The sequence below is a fragment of the Nyctereutes procyonoides genome, unplaced genomic scaffold (genome assembly GCF_905146905.1).
Source record: "Nyctereutes procyonoides isolate TBG_1078 unplaced genomic scaffold, NYPRO_anot_genome, whole genome shotgun sequence".
In the NCBI taxonomy this organism is placed as follows: Eukaryota; Metazoa; Chordata; class Mammalia; order Carnivora; family Canidae; genus Nyctereutes; species Nyctereutes procyonoides.
Window position 1 is genome coordinate 54,948,235 of NW_026575131.1, and position 14,299 is coordinate 54,962,533.

General features: G+C 57.3%; 1 protein-coding gene across 2 annotated transcripts in view; it reads right to left on the reverse strand.

The window, feature by feature from the left end:
* UHRF1 (ubiquitin like with PHD and ring finger domains 1) overlaps positions 1-12,746 on the reverse strand; it is a 32,272-nt gene extending 19,526 nt beyond the window's left edge. Inside the window, exons 1-4 of one of the 2 annotated variants that reach the window (XM_055343826.1) lie at positions 12,507-12,746; positions 11,017-11,183; positions 2,586-2,849; positions 1,681-1,841 (exon numbers count right to left, since the gene is read on the reverse strand). In XM_055343826.1, the coding sequence (XP_055199801.1) occupies positions 1,681-1,841; positions 2,586-2,849; positions 11,017-11,169 (578 nt within the window). In that variant the 5' untranslated portion in view covers positions 11,170-11,183; positions 12,507-12,746. Of the gene's footprint in view, positions 1-1,680; positions 1,842-2,585; positions 2,850-11,016; positions 11,184-11,867; positions 12,044-12,506 lie in introns of those variants that run through there. The other variant, XM_055343825.1, reaches the window with a different exon arrangement.
* Between the last annotated feature and the right edge of the window lie 1,553 nt (positions 12,747-14,299).

The following is a 14,299-nucleotide window of genomic DNA, read 5'->3' on the forward strand; positions in this document are numbered from 1 at the left end:
CTTGTGTAAATAATAATGTACTAGATATTAGGATACAATAGGAATTCACTCTTCTCAAAATTCAGGAACCTTCTAACAGTCTCAAAAAAGGCATAAAATAATTGGACGGAAACATTCCATCAGCAACAAAGTTAAGCCCCCACTGAGAGGGTCCCTACATGGATTCCTACTACCCGTACTGCCAAACACGCTGTTTCCCCAGTAAATCACCAAGAACCAGGGTTGCCCTGTAAAGATCAGACAGTGAGTATTTTCAGCCAGGGGAAGCTGGAAGGTCTCTAAATACTCAACTCTAGCACCAAGAAAATAGCCACAGGCCAAACTTCAATGAATGGGCGTTGATAAAGCTTTCTTTACCAATCCAGGTGGTGGGATCTGGCCCTAAGGCCGTAGTTTGCAACCCCAACCAGGAGGCTGGGAGCCCTGCGGACTCATTCATCTGACTACTCCTTAATTTCTGCAGAGCTAAACTGAAGATGTGCCAGAAAGTGGCAGGGAGGGACACCTGGGTGGCTCAGTGGTTAAGCGCCTGCCTTCAGCTCAGGGCGTGATCCCGGGGTCCTGGGTGGGGAGCCTGCTTCTCCCTCTGCCTGTGTCTCTGCCCCTCTCTCTCTGTTTCTCTCATGAATAAGTAAATAAAATCTTATTTTAAAAAGTGGGGGGGGGGGGAATCCCTGGTGGCTCAGTGGTTTAGCGCCTGCCCTTGGCCCAGGGTGTGATCCCGGAGACCCAAGATCGAGTCCTGCATTGGGCTCCCTGCGTGGAGCCTGCTTCTCCCTCTGCCTGTGTCTCTGTGTCTCTGCCTCTCTCTCTCTCTCTCTCTCTCTCTCTCTCTCTCTCTCCCTATGCCTCTCATGAGTAAATAAAATCTTAAAAAAAAAAAAGTGTCAGGGAAGCAGATGGGGGCCCCTAGGCCCCCAGAATGAGAGCTCTCTTGGGGAGGTCGGCTTGCCCTCTGTGACAGACCAAGTTGGATCCCCCAAAACTCCCATCATAAAGCCTGAACCCCTAATGGGACTACCTTTGGAGATGGGGAGGTAAGTTGGGTTGCACGAGGTCATATAGGTGGTGCCCTAATCCAGTTGGGACTGGAGTCCTTACAAGAAGAGACACCAGGGTGGACTCTCAGCCCCACAAAGGAAAGATTGCGTGAGGTCAGTGAGAAGACAGCCAGTCTACAAGCCAGAAAGATGGCCCTCACCAGGCACCAACCCGCCAACACTGTGATCTGGGATTTCCAGCCTCCAGAGCGTGAGATCTAGCCACCCTGCCTGTAGTATTCTGGGATGGCCACTCGAGACGGTCCAAGACATCCTCTATGTGCACAGACAAGGACTCCCTATGCTTAGCACACAGGGAGCACTCGCTAAGTACTGGTGCATTCCAGTGAGGGACAGACCACAAACTCCAGAGGCTTCACTCAGTGAACGTTGTATGAACAGAGTAAGACAGGAAATGGGGTCAGGAGGCATATTTCCAACTAGATGACCTGAGGAGGGGGTCAGCCCAGCTGTGGATCACCATGATAGAGGAGTCCTCTGGGGTGGCCTCCTGGGTGGTTTGGTACCGTGAGGGTGGAGGCCCCCAAATCCTGATCCTCATCCCCAAGGCAGTGCCAAACTCCAGGTCCCATACACAGAGGGCCAACACCGTGGCCCACCCCACCGCAGTGACACTCACTCATCATATTTCACGTGATAAATGACGTCGTCTTCTGGTGTCGAGCTGGAGGTGGAGCTGCAGGGCTCGTCCTGAGACGGGGCCTTCCTCGTCACCCTGACAACCTGGGCCTCGAACCACGCTCCCATGTTTGTGTCCCGAGCATCGACGTACTCATTGACCTGTCACAAACAAAACACTCGCATCCAATCTGGAGAAGGAGCATCCAACCAGCACCGCTGACCAGAGACTGCTTGGGTTCTCGGACACTGGATGCTTCAGGATTGAGACACAAACCCAAATATAATATATACTATAATAGGATTTCTTAGCTCCGGCACTGCTGACGTCGGGGCCTGGTGATTGTTGGTGGGGGAGGGTAGGGGGCAGTCCTTGGTCGCTGTGAGGGATTGAACAGTGTCCCTGGCCCTCACTCATCGATGCAAGGAGCATCCCCCCATACACTGCCCAGTGTCCCTCGGGGACAGAATCACCCCTGCCCTGTGGCCCGTGGAGGCCAGAGTGCCCATTTTTCTAGACAGGCTGGGAACCCAGATCTTTATGTAAGACTGTCTCATCTTGAGTGGGAGGCAGCAAATTCAAAGCTTTACAGCCACCGTAAAGATGGGCACAGGGACCCCTATAAAACCCAGGCCCAAGACCTGCCATCAAGCATCACAAAGGATGCTGGAATACTGGGTTTCCGCAGGGAAGCCGCAGGAGACCACCCACTGGCGATTTTCACAGCAGGACCAGCCAAGGGAATGAGGGCAGCGGCCTACCCTTGTGGTATAGCTGGGCAACTGGAAAGCCAGTGATGACAGAGAGGCATGGCGCATGCCACCTGGGGTCCTGGGGGTCAAGAGATCGGCGGGGGGGGGGGGGGGCACGAAAGCTCAACCCCAAACCTTCCACGAGAGACTCACCTTGTACAGACCCAGCTCCGTCTCGTCCCACGTGTCTTCATCCGCTAGTCCTGCCTTCCCGTCCGCCTCTGAGGCCGCCTCGCCGCTGTTTGAGGACTTGTCAGACTCGCTCTGGCCCAGGCAGCAGCCGGAATCTGTGTCCGACAGTTCAGAGTCCCTCTCCTTGCTGCTGCTGGGGGGGAGCACAAGGCTCTGGCGGACCAGGAGCTGGATGGTGTCGTTCAGGCGAACGTCATAGTCAAAGAGAGTGTGGCCGTCCTCCATCTGCAGAGACACCAAGACAAAGGTCAGTGGCCCGCCAGACACACAGTGCTCGTCTTCTGGGTGCCAGGCACGGAAACAAGCCATAAACAATGTACCAAATCTGTCCTCATGGACGGCAGGATCTACATCAGATCACAGGACAAAACTTGTCCACTGCCGGGGGGAGGGGGAGTACACACGGTCACCCCCTTCCTTCAGGGTCCTTAGACTCTCTCAAATGAGGATTCCCTGTGTCATATGGCGAATGTTCTGTGGACACACAGCAAGACCAGCCGTGCTGGGTACACGCATCACACCTCGGGGGAGGTTTCTTAATATCCCGTCCTTTGTAACTTTTGGAATAATAAAAATGCACTACCTTCATCACTGGGGCTAACCTGAGGGCACTCCTGCCCTCCAGGGAACACTGGGTGATCTGGCTCAAAATGTCCGTGGTGTCAAGACAAAATCTGCATTAATTATTTAGGGGAAAAACCTGAGTCCAGTCCCTGCTCACACTAGACAGAATAAATCCCCAAGAGATCAGACAGTATAAACCAGGGTGACCCCAGCACATGAGAGTCACCACTTTTCCCCCAATTCAGTGTGTATTTATGTGTGCAGCATCACAGGACCTCAACGGTCAGATGGTTAAAGAACGCGAACTCCTGGGGGTCAGTGGAACCCCGGCACAGGGTGCCACCCACGGTGATCCTGCCCCAGGGGACACTTGACAACACATTGGAGTCATTTCGATCCTCACAACCAGGGTGCTTCTGGCATTGAGTAGGTGAGGCCAGGGATGCTGCTCAGCCCTGCAGTGCCCAAGACGCCTCAACATCAGGGAATGTTCAGCCCCAAAAGTTCATGGTGCCAAGGGGGAGAGACCCTGTCCACTATGAACCAAAGGAGAGGCACACCCAACACTCACCAGGTTCCACGACGGCTCTGCCCCTCTCTACAAAATCCTTTATCTTAATTCCACCCACGGGAGTCACTGATGGGACCCTATGCGCTGGCACAACTCAAGGAGGAGTTCTATCATCTGAGCCGCATCCCAGTGGCACAAAAGGCAGAGGAATTATCTTCTATTAGAAACGATCCCATAGCACCACGGCGCTCCACCAACACCCAGCTAGAACCCACAAGTGCACCTTGTCCTATCCCGAGGTCCCTAAAGCAGGTCTCTGCCCTTGCACTGTGGACATATGGGACCGGGCGGTTCTCCCGGGGGCTGTCCTGGGCACTGTGGAGTTGCAGCATCCCTGATCCCACCCCCTCGATGCCAGGAACACGCCCAATCATGACAACCAGAGATGTCCCCAGACACTGCCCAGTGTCCCCTGAGGGCAGAACTACCGGTTTAGAAGAGGTGTCCTAAAGAAAAAGAAGAGAAAGGGAAACAAATACAGGAATAATCAACTTTCCTTCCTTCCCCACATTTACCAAAGGCTGGTGTTCAAAGGCCTGGCTGCCCCAATATGCAAGCAGCACAGGGGTCACAGGGAGGGCGAGCTCCAAGGTGCAAAGCTCTTCACTGCAGTGGCTGCTACGCTTTATCCAGCACAGACCAGAGGACCTGATGAATGATCACCCCCCACACCCCCAGAAAGGTGCATCTGAACACATCGACACTTGCCTCCAGCCACACGGGCTTCCAGGGCCCGCTGCACCTGTTCGCCCAGCGGGAGACCAGAGCCTCCCATGTGCCCAGCCCTGCCCAGAACCACAGGGAGGCCAAGGTGGGTGAGACAAGATGCCAGCCCTCCCACACAGGGCCAACACAGGACAGCTGTCACAATAGGTGGAGGGGACACAGACGGGAAAGAAGAGACCAGTCAACCTGCACACACGTGTTCACAGCAGCCTAAAGATGGAAACAACCTGTCCATCAACGGGGGACCAGATACACACGTGTCCCCCACACACGTGTCCCCCATATGGGCACTTCACTCGCCCACAAATGCCGCCCCGGGGACGGACCCTGAACCCACGACACTCAGGGAGGGAACCAGACACAGGAGGCCCCACGGCTGTGTGAGTCCACGTATGTGACACGTCCAGGACGGGCTCCTGAGCAGTCAAAGCAGGTGATTGGTTGTCAGGGGCTGAGAAGCGATACCACAAAGTATGTAAGTGAAGAACAGGTCCTAGAATTGCCTCCAGGGGTGGTTGAACAACTCTGTAAAGACGCCGAAAACCAATGAACGACACACTTAAAAGGGAGCGGACTGCACGGTACATGAATTACAGCTCATAAAGCTGTTGGATTGTTATTGTTTTTGTTTTTTAAAAAGGGAGTCCAAAAAGGTACACATGGTGTGATGCCACCCTAAGGACATTCTAGAAAAGGCCAAACTACGGAGAGAGTGGTGGGATCCGTGGGAGGAGGGGTGACTGGCGATGTGGGGCAGGGAGGGGTTTAGTTCCAGGGCTAGAAGGTTCCTGGAGCCACAGCGGCGGGGCCACATCACTACACACTTGTCCAAACCCACAGAATGCACATTAGAAAGGAACCCTAACATCAGTTGTACAACATGTGTTCATCGAATATAACAAACATGCCACTCAGGTGGGGATGTAGGTGGCTGGGGGGACTGTGCGAGGAGGCCAGGTATATGAGGGATCACCAAACCTTCCTCTTGATATCACCGAGCATCAAGGACTCAAATAAATATGTAAATATAAATAAGTTTATACACATATAAATTCATGATAAGTGGCTTAATTTAAAAAGATGAAGAGGGACGAGCGTCCCCAGTGTAACTGTGACAAGGAAACCAAAAGGCAGGCCAAACGGGGCCTCAAAAAGGATGAATAAGACATGTGTACCCTGGGGCCCAGCACCTCATGAGGCAAACACCCCCTTGGCACCACTGACATCGGGCGAATTGCTCTCGGGGGTGCGCATCCCTGACCCCCACCCACTCGATGCCAGGAGCGCCCCACAGCTGTGACAGCCACAGATGTCCCCAGACACCACCCAGCATCCCCAGAGGATCTAGAAGGGCCCCAGGGAGAGCCCTGAGCTGCAGAGACCCTCACACGTGTGCCTGAGATACACGCAGTGACCTCATGGCGCGTTCACAGCAGCACCTGCAGGGAAAACCATGGCCTCGTCACACAAAGGAGTACCACACAGCTGCAGTGTGACAGGGAGAGGCAGCAAAAGCAGACAAGCCTCTCACATCGGTCAAGGGAAACAAGGATAAATCAGGGAAATAAAGCATGAACCGAGGCACCCGGACAACGGAGAGGCAGTGGGAGAGAGCTGGAACCAGGAGCATGACCAGGCCCCTCATGTCCACCCCGGGTCAGGAAGCCAGGCACAGGCTCCCTGGAGGCGGCCGACGAGCCGACCCGGGCAAGGACGCAAACAGGCACACACGGGGCAGGGAAGGGGGCATTCAGGCTGGGGCAGGCTGGCATGGGGCTCTGCCTCCCAGACATAACTCACAAGCTGGTCCAGCTGCTTCCTGAGGCCACTTCTAGAACCTCCCAGAAGGGCCCTTGCAGGAGGGCTGCACGACTGTTTGCTGCAGGAGAGAGTGTGTGCGGTGTCCTCTCTGCCTGCCCAAAGCTGTGAAAAAACGCTTGGGAACCATGAGGGAGGGAGGCTGAGCCCCGGCCTGCCTCATGCCAATGTGCTCTAAGTTTAGATTCGTTATCAAGATCCAAAAGTTCTGGAGCGCCGGGCCGGCTCAGTTGGAGGAACGGGACTCTTGATCTCGGGGTTGTTGAGTTTGAGCCCCACATTGCATGTAGAGAGGACTTTAAAAAAAAAAAAAAAAGGTCCTAAAATTCCAACCGAGGCTAAGCTAACAATGTTAATAAAAGCTACAAAAACCACACGACAGGTGACCTGCCCTTGTGTTAGAGGTCTCATTGTTAAAATTAAACCCACAGTGAACATCTCGTAGAGCCAAACTTTGCACTTAACATCCCTCAAAACTGCCTGGAGTGGAGGGTGTGTGTATGTGGTTTGGGGCACGTAACCCTGTACAGCAGATTCAGGTCCGAAGACAAAACTGTCCACGGTGTTTATGTCTTTCTCTCTTTTTTAACCCAAGTATGCTTTCTGGACATTTCTGGATGTTTGGAATTATCGGCCATGCACACCGTGTAAAAGTGAACAAACACATATAGGATTTGACAACTAAGCATGCTGGTCCCTGTCAGAAACTGGGATTAAAGCTTGGGGTGCCTACCGTTTCTGTCTACTCTCTGCCCCCCAACATTTTCCAAGGGTACTCTTCAGGGTGCCAGGTGCTGCCCAGAGGTCCAAGAGGGCAGGAAATACAGGTCCATGGGCTTGGGCAAGTGGTGGTTCTCGGGTTAGCTCTAAGCAGCCATTTAGGCAAGAGGTGGCGGGGACAGTGAGCCTCCTACGGGACCAATCAAGCTGGAGGAGGAAAGGGAGTATCATAGAGGAGGACCTGCCAGGCTGGGCTGGGCAGCTGAGGGGGAGGGAGCAGGAAACGGCTCTGCCCCCTTCTTGGGGGCGCAGTACAGGCCCCTCACTGGTCCTGCTCAGCCTCCAGGCTCTGCAACAACCCAGCATGCAGACGGGACAGACCAACAGAGACAGGACAGGAAAAACCGCATCAAGCAGGAACGCAGATTCGGCAGAGGGGACAGGACTTCCCACCTTGGCGGGGGCGGGGGAGAGGAGTGGACGGCACCCCAGGGCCACACAGGACCCTTCCACATCAACAAGAGCTCTTTGGGGTTGTAAGCTGTTTTGGAGGGTGGAAAGGAGTCCTAAGACCAAACACTGCGCACCCTGCCCTGGGAAAACTGCAGCACAATGCCCTAGGGGACCTGTTCTAGTACATTCCACAACGGATCCTGACAGTAAAACCCGGATGCACCTACCAAGGACAAGGCATGGAAGCACGACAGGGCGTAACTGAGCTACAGCCAGCATGACAGCCTAGCCTGCACCTGTTTTTGTAAATAAAGCTTTATTGGACTGACTGGGACGTGCCCGCTCATTTGCAGTCGGTCTGTGGCCGCGTGGCACTCCCAGGGCGGGGGTGAGCAGTCCTCAGGGAGACAAACCTATACAACAAGGGTCGGCAGACACCTGGCTCAGGCACTGCCCCCCAGGGGAAGGATGGGGACCCCCCCTCACGCAGCCTGACAGACAGGACTCGGGAAATCCGGGGACAGCGCTGAGGAAAAGCCAGTCTGAACTGGTGGTGCTCGGACACAAGCGATCCTCTCGAGGCCATTTCCAGGGCACCATTTCGGGCTGATCTTCCAGACAGACCTTACCACCACCACCGAGGCCAGGGAGGTCGCTCTTGGGGTTTCCCTCCCAGTCAATTGGCTACTAAATACTTCTCAAGGGGGGCAACTGCAGAAAACAAGCCGGTCCCCGCGTCAGCAAGGGGGGGGACGAACCCGGAGCTGACTCACTGCACCTTCCCTGCGAGCAGGCCTGGGCCCAGGCGACCGGCCCGCGCACTTCCCAGGCCAGCGCCGCAGCAGCTCAGGCCGCAGCCACCTGGGCAGGGGGCCACCTGGGCAGGGGACCGGAAGATTATGTAAAGGGCAGGGCCCTACACCTGAGCGGGCTGGAGTCACCACAAATGACAGCTATTGTTATTTTTATGGGCAGCCAAGAAAAAGGCACCAGATGACTCTCGCCCTTGCCCAGGCTGGGCCTGCCGCCCGGGTCCCTGCCCCCATTCGGCTTCTTGCATTTCCGCCAATCAAGCGACATAACCGCCAACCTATTCAGCCCAAACAAGCTGGCCACGAAACCCTCCCATATCCTGAAGAAAGACTCAACTATGTTCTGCTTTATCATCTCAATCAACCTTACTGCAGACCTTGGACTGCTGCAACATGTTTCTTTAAAAGGGAAGGAAAAAAAAAAAAGCAAAAAAGAACTGCGAAGATTCTCTAGAACATTCTGTAAAAACAGCTCTCTGGCCCCCCCACTGGAAACTGCGCTGCTTTCAACCGGTATCAGCCTGGTCTGTTTGCAGACTCGACTGCTGCGGTAAGGCCTGTCCCCACCCTCCTGTCGCTGTCCCACCTCCTGGCAGCCAGGCCGGGCCCCCCGCATCCCTGGGGAAGTTGCATCACGCTCTAGGCCTGGCTGCCTCAGCCGGAAGACAGAGACGACTGCAACATTCCCTCACGAGCTGAGCTGCCGAGTGCGGAAGGAGCGCCAGGCGGGGGGACGGCGGCAGTCACCGAGGTTACAGGAAGCAGGAACCCGGTGCTAAGTGTGAAAGCCGGGCAAGAGCACCGTCTCTCCTCGCTGACGTCCCGCCGGTTAAAGGTACAACATACGCGTCTTCCGCCCACAGGTGTTCCTGGTATCATCAGGCTTTATGACTTCCAGGAGTCCTAAGGGACTTTCACGTGGATCTTTACCAAGTAAGGGAGACGGGGTTTGGTTGTGTGGGTGCAGACATTTGTCCAGACTCCAAATGTTCTGCTTTACGTGTGTGTATCTCACTATGTGCCTGTGCTAACCTAGAAAAACAAGAAATCCAGACCCGTACTGGGCTCCAGTGAATGTCAGGCGTGCTCAAGGGCTTAGGGCTGGCGTGAACCAGCGCCTGCAACTTGGAAATGCACTCCAAAAACTACAACGGATGGGTGGACAGACAGGAGGACAGAGAAGGCTGCGCTAGCTGGAATGTGGCCAAATGCCAGGGGCAAGATCGAGGAGTGGGCGCTTGGGTGTTCGTGGCTCTCGAGACTTTTCGGCCCGTTTGGAATGTAACAACGGTGCCGGGCACGTGGCAGGCGCTCGCAGATACTCCCACTTGAGACGACTCGATCGGAGCCACCTCTGATTCACGCTGTGAACTGCTTAGCAGGCACACGCGGGAGGTTCTCGGAAACTCTGTGAAAGGATCTTCTGCCGAACAAAGAGACCGAGTGGCTCATCGAAGTCAGTCTGGATGCCACAGAAATGAGCCGTTGGAGGAGGCGGGAGAGACAGCACCCTGGCAGAGCTTACTCAAAGCCCTGCCTTTGCTCAACGCGCAGGCGACTCAACAGTCAAACCCTCGAGTCCGCGGGACTGGCTTCCCCTCCGCAGGCGGGGCGGGTTAACTCGGATCCTTAAGACAGTCAAGTCACCCCAGGAAGCAGGCGAAAGGTCTCCAAGGTCACCACAAGCCCAGGAAATTAATCATCGGGGTCTCCTTTGGAGTTTAACCACACTGGAACCTCCCAGCCCCCAAAAAAACCCTGGCCGGGCGCAGATTGTTTATTCCCCAACGGAGACAGCAGATGGCGGCAGCACCCAGTTCAAAATGCAACGACAACAAAGTCAGGCACCCGCAGCCTAACTGAAGACTTTTAAGCCAGGACCCAGTCCCTATGCCGTTGTCCCCTACCGTCCACCCCACTCTACGACGGCCCCTGCAGACGAGACGGCCACTTCGCGCTGGATCATCTTATCTTACGGGGGAAATCCCACCCAAAGGAGGATGGGCCAACCCGCCAGTCCCCCAAAGACACCGACAAACACGGAAACCCCCCCACTGCCCCCAGAGAAAGCCGCCCAAATGTGGGCAGCTGAGAAAGCAAGGGTGGCCATTTTAGGCCACCAGGGGCTGGGAAGAGGGTGAGAAGAAAGGAGGCAGGAAAGCGGGGCCCGCAGACCCGGAGGAAAGCACGAGCTCCCGCTCACTCCGCGGAGCAGGCCCAGAGTGGCGGAAATTCCTGACCAGCAAGCGCCATCTCCGGACTCCGAACAAGCGGATCCAAATTTCTAGATAACAGGCCCTGTGGGGTCGAACTCTAAATAGGTGCAGGCTGTGGCCCACGGGCGTGTGTTTCAAAGAAAAACCTGGCCCTTTCTGTCCTAGTGTCGGAGCAAGGATTCTAGGCTCTTCCTGGAAAATTCATCAGTCCTCCATTGGCCACCTCCAACTTCCTTTTCTAGAGATTATTTTGAAGGGAGCTTCAAAAAACAAAAAAAGAAGAAAACAAGGGGAGACCGACTTTAAAGCCCAAATGCTACAGACTGGAGTGCCAGCTTCCTGCCCGGTATGTCGATCTGCGAGTGGAGCCTTTGTTCCTGGCTCAGGCATTTGAGGTTTCTGTGGAGACGTGAAGCGGGACCGGACGAGGGGCGGGGAGAGTATATGTACGACGCCTGGACCAGGCAAGAACAAAGGTGCTGGGCGGGCGGCAGCCGGCGGGGCGGGTTTACCTGCTTGCCCCTGTAGAAAAGCCTCTGCAGGCCTGGCTCCACGTGGAACAGCTCCTGGATCTTCCTCCTCAGCTCCTCCACCTTGGTCAGCCTGGACAGTGAGTCCACGGTGTGGGCCACCTTCCCGTCCATGGTGCGAACCTGGATCCACATGGTGTCTGCTGGTGCTGGGCGGGAGAGAGCGGGACCTCTGGGTCAGTTCTGCGGCTGCCACCAGCAGACCGCACCGTGCCACGCTCAGGTCACCTTGGCTTTGTCCAGTCTGTGGACACGAGGAAACTCCCCGAAAGCCCTCCGGGCGCACCGGCCGGGGGACCAGCCGCAGCTGAGCAGGGCCCCCAGAGTCGATGAAGACGAATTAGTGCATTAATGACCAACAACGGTGGAAGTGCCAGGAGGGAGGGCAAATTAGGGGAAGGCAAGAGGCATCTCGGACCGCTCAGTCCAACCCACTCCGACTTTCACGGGGGGGGGGGCGGGGGGGGAGGGCAATGTCCACAGAAGGAAGGAGGACACAGCCAAGAGGCGAGGGACCAGACTCGTTCGTTCGTTCATTCGTTCATTCATTCATTCATTCATTCATTCATTCATTCCCTGGATTAATACTGAAGCAAGAGGAAAACCCAAAAGTCCGGCGCGGGTTGGAACTTCAGAAGTCCCAGAAACTCAACTAAGTGTGACCGAAGGGGAAGGACACCGCCCCCCCCCGCCAGACCCCGGAGCCCCCAACCCTGGGCGCCCGCGGCCCCGCCGACCCCCCCTGCGCGCGTGCGCGACGCGGCCGGCCCCGCGGTGGCCATGGCAACCGGCCGCCCCGTCCCGGCCGCCCCCGCGCGCGCCGCGCGACTCACCTCGGCCCCACGGCGGCCTCACGCGCAGGCTTGCGTTCCCGGGACCCCGTCCCACGGAGCCAGAGCCCCTCTTATTCTCCCGCCCGCCCGCTCGGGCCACGCCAACTAGCCCACGCCCACCCCCACCGCTGGGACCGGCCGAGGGGCCCCGCGCGCCAAGTCCCGCCCCCTTCACTTGAGCCGCCTCGCTCATTGGCTCCGCCGCGCCCGGCTGCCCCGCCCCGCCCGCACCCCATTGGCCCAGGCGCGCCCGGGGAACTAAGGGCGCGCGAAATCGGGCTCGGGCGCGACAATTGAATCGCGGGGCGCCCCGCGCGCAGGCGCGGAGCCTGACATCCTCCCCTGCGGCTCGCCCGGCCCTCCCCCACCCGGCCGGCGCGACCCCCGCGGGGCTCTGAGTACGTTCCTCCCGCCCCTGCCGGCGCCTCGGCTGCGCGGGCGACTCCCGGGGGCCGGCGGGGCGGGGGCAGGGCCCGGGACGGCGTGCAGAGCCGCCAGGCTGCGGGGCGTGCGTGCGCCGGTGCCGGCCGCGCGTCCCCGGGCAGCTCCGGAAAGTTTTGCAAAGTCCCCGCGCCCGGTGCGCCGGGCCCTCTCCCCGCCCCGGGCCGGGGAGGCACCCAGATCAGTGCGGAGGCTCACCTCTCCCGCCGCCCCGATCCGCTCTCCTGCCTGCGCGCCTGGCCTGGCTGGGGATGGCGATGGAGACGCGTGCGTGGCCCCGGACCCCGCGCGGACCTGCCTGCGACCCGGAGCGCCTGGACGGCCACCGCTGCCCGCCGCGCTGCCAGCTGCTCTGATTTTTTTTCCCGCGAAAACTCGGCGTTTGGGAGTTGCGGGGCCGCGGGAGGCCGCGCCAGGGGCGGGCGCCTGCCTGGTGATTGGCCGCCGCAGTGGCGGGAAGCGAGAAAGGGGGTGGGGGGCGCCCCCTCCTCCACCCACCCCCACTCCGCCCAGCGGGCCACGGCCCCGCCCAGCCCTGCGCGCTCTGCTGGGCGCGCCCAGTGTGCAGCCCGGCCCAGTGGCGGGAGCTGGGCCCCCCCCCCCACTATGAGTGTCCCTCAGGAGCCCTAGGGACGCCCGGGGCAGGGACCCCGGGTAGAGACCCCCTGACCTTTCATTCCTTTTCCACAGCCCCTCTCCCCCGGGCAGGGGCGCGCACTGACCAGTAGGGCAAGGAGGGCCAGAATCCATGTTTAAACACGGCAGTAGAATGTGGGGGCCCCTCTCGAGATCGCCTGGACCCCGATGGCCAGCCTGATCGCCCCAAGCTCCATTTCCTGGCGTCAGGGCCTGCTAGAGCTCCCTACCCTACCCACCCGCAGGGCTTGTTTGCTGGGTTTCCCGCCTCGTTTTCCCGCCTTCGCCGGCTGTCCAGGCGGGCAGGACTGCCCTGCCCCCTCCGCCCTGCTTGCTCTGCTATGGCCAGCCTTGGCGGGCACACAGTGACCCATGCTGGGCACCTACAAAGCGCCCGGTCGCAGTGTTCAGAGCTGGGGGGGCCCCAACAATGGGCAAGGCCAACCCTGTTGGTGGTCTCCAGAAGGGTAAATTCTTGTCTGGAGAGACAGGCAAAAAAAATGAATACGTAAAGCAAATCATTTCAGATACTGCTATTTGCATTGAAGACAGGACAGTAGCTGGAGAGGCATGTGGGGGGTGGGCAGAGAGGACGTTCTGGTTGAGGTGGAGAGGTGGGCCTCTCTGAACAGATGACATTTGAGCTGAGATCTGAGATAGAAACCAAGGACAGATGGGTCAGGGAGGGACAGGCAAGCTCGGAGGCCAGAAAAGCCTTAGAAATGTAGCAGGGAGCAGCCAGGAGCCAGTGTAGCTGAGCAGAGAGGGGACACTGTCAGAGAGGGGTGGCATCTAAGGCCTCAAGGGCCACCAGGAGGACTTTGGGCTTTATCTCTTGAGAGCAGTGAGCAGCACAGGAAGACTGAGCAGAAGACTGATGACCCCCAACTTCTGTTTGTACAGGTCTCCCTGGCACTGAGTAGAGTCTCTTCTAGGCACTGGTCCTTCTGCTATTATTTCCCCAAGTGGCAGACAGAAGAATGTCCCCCTAAAGATAGCCATATCCTAATCCCTGAGCCTGTGAATATGGTAGTTTCCATGGCAAAAGGGACCTTGCAGATGAGATTTAAAGACCTTTCAGTGGGGGAGATTATTTTAGATTCTGCAGGCTGGTCCAAACTCATCACAAGGGTCCTAACAAGTGAAAGAGGCAGAAGGGTAGAGAAGAAGTGACAACAGAAGTAGAGGTTGGCATGATGAGACCCACAGACAAGGAATGTGAGGAAACCCATAGACTCCAAAAAAGGTGATGGCCGGATTCCTCTCCTAGAACCCTAAAACACCTTCTTAGCCCCTTAAGACCTGTTTTGGATTTCTGACCTCCAGAACGGTAAGAGAATAAATTTGTTTTTTAA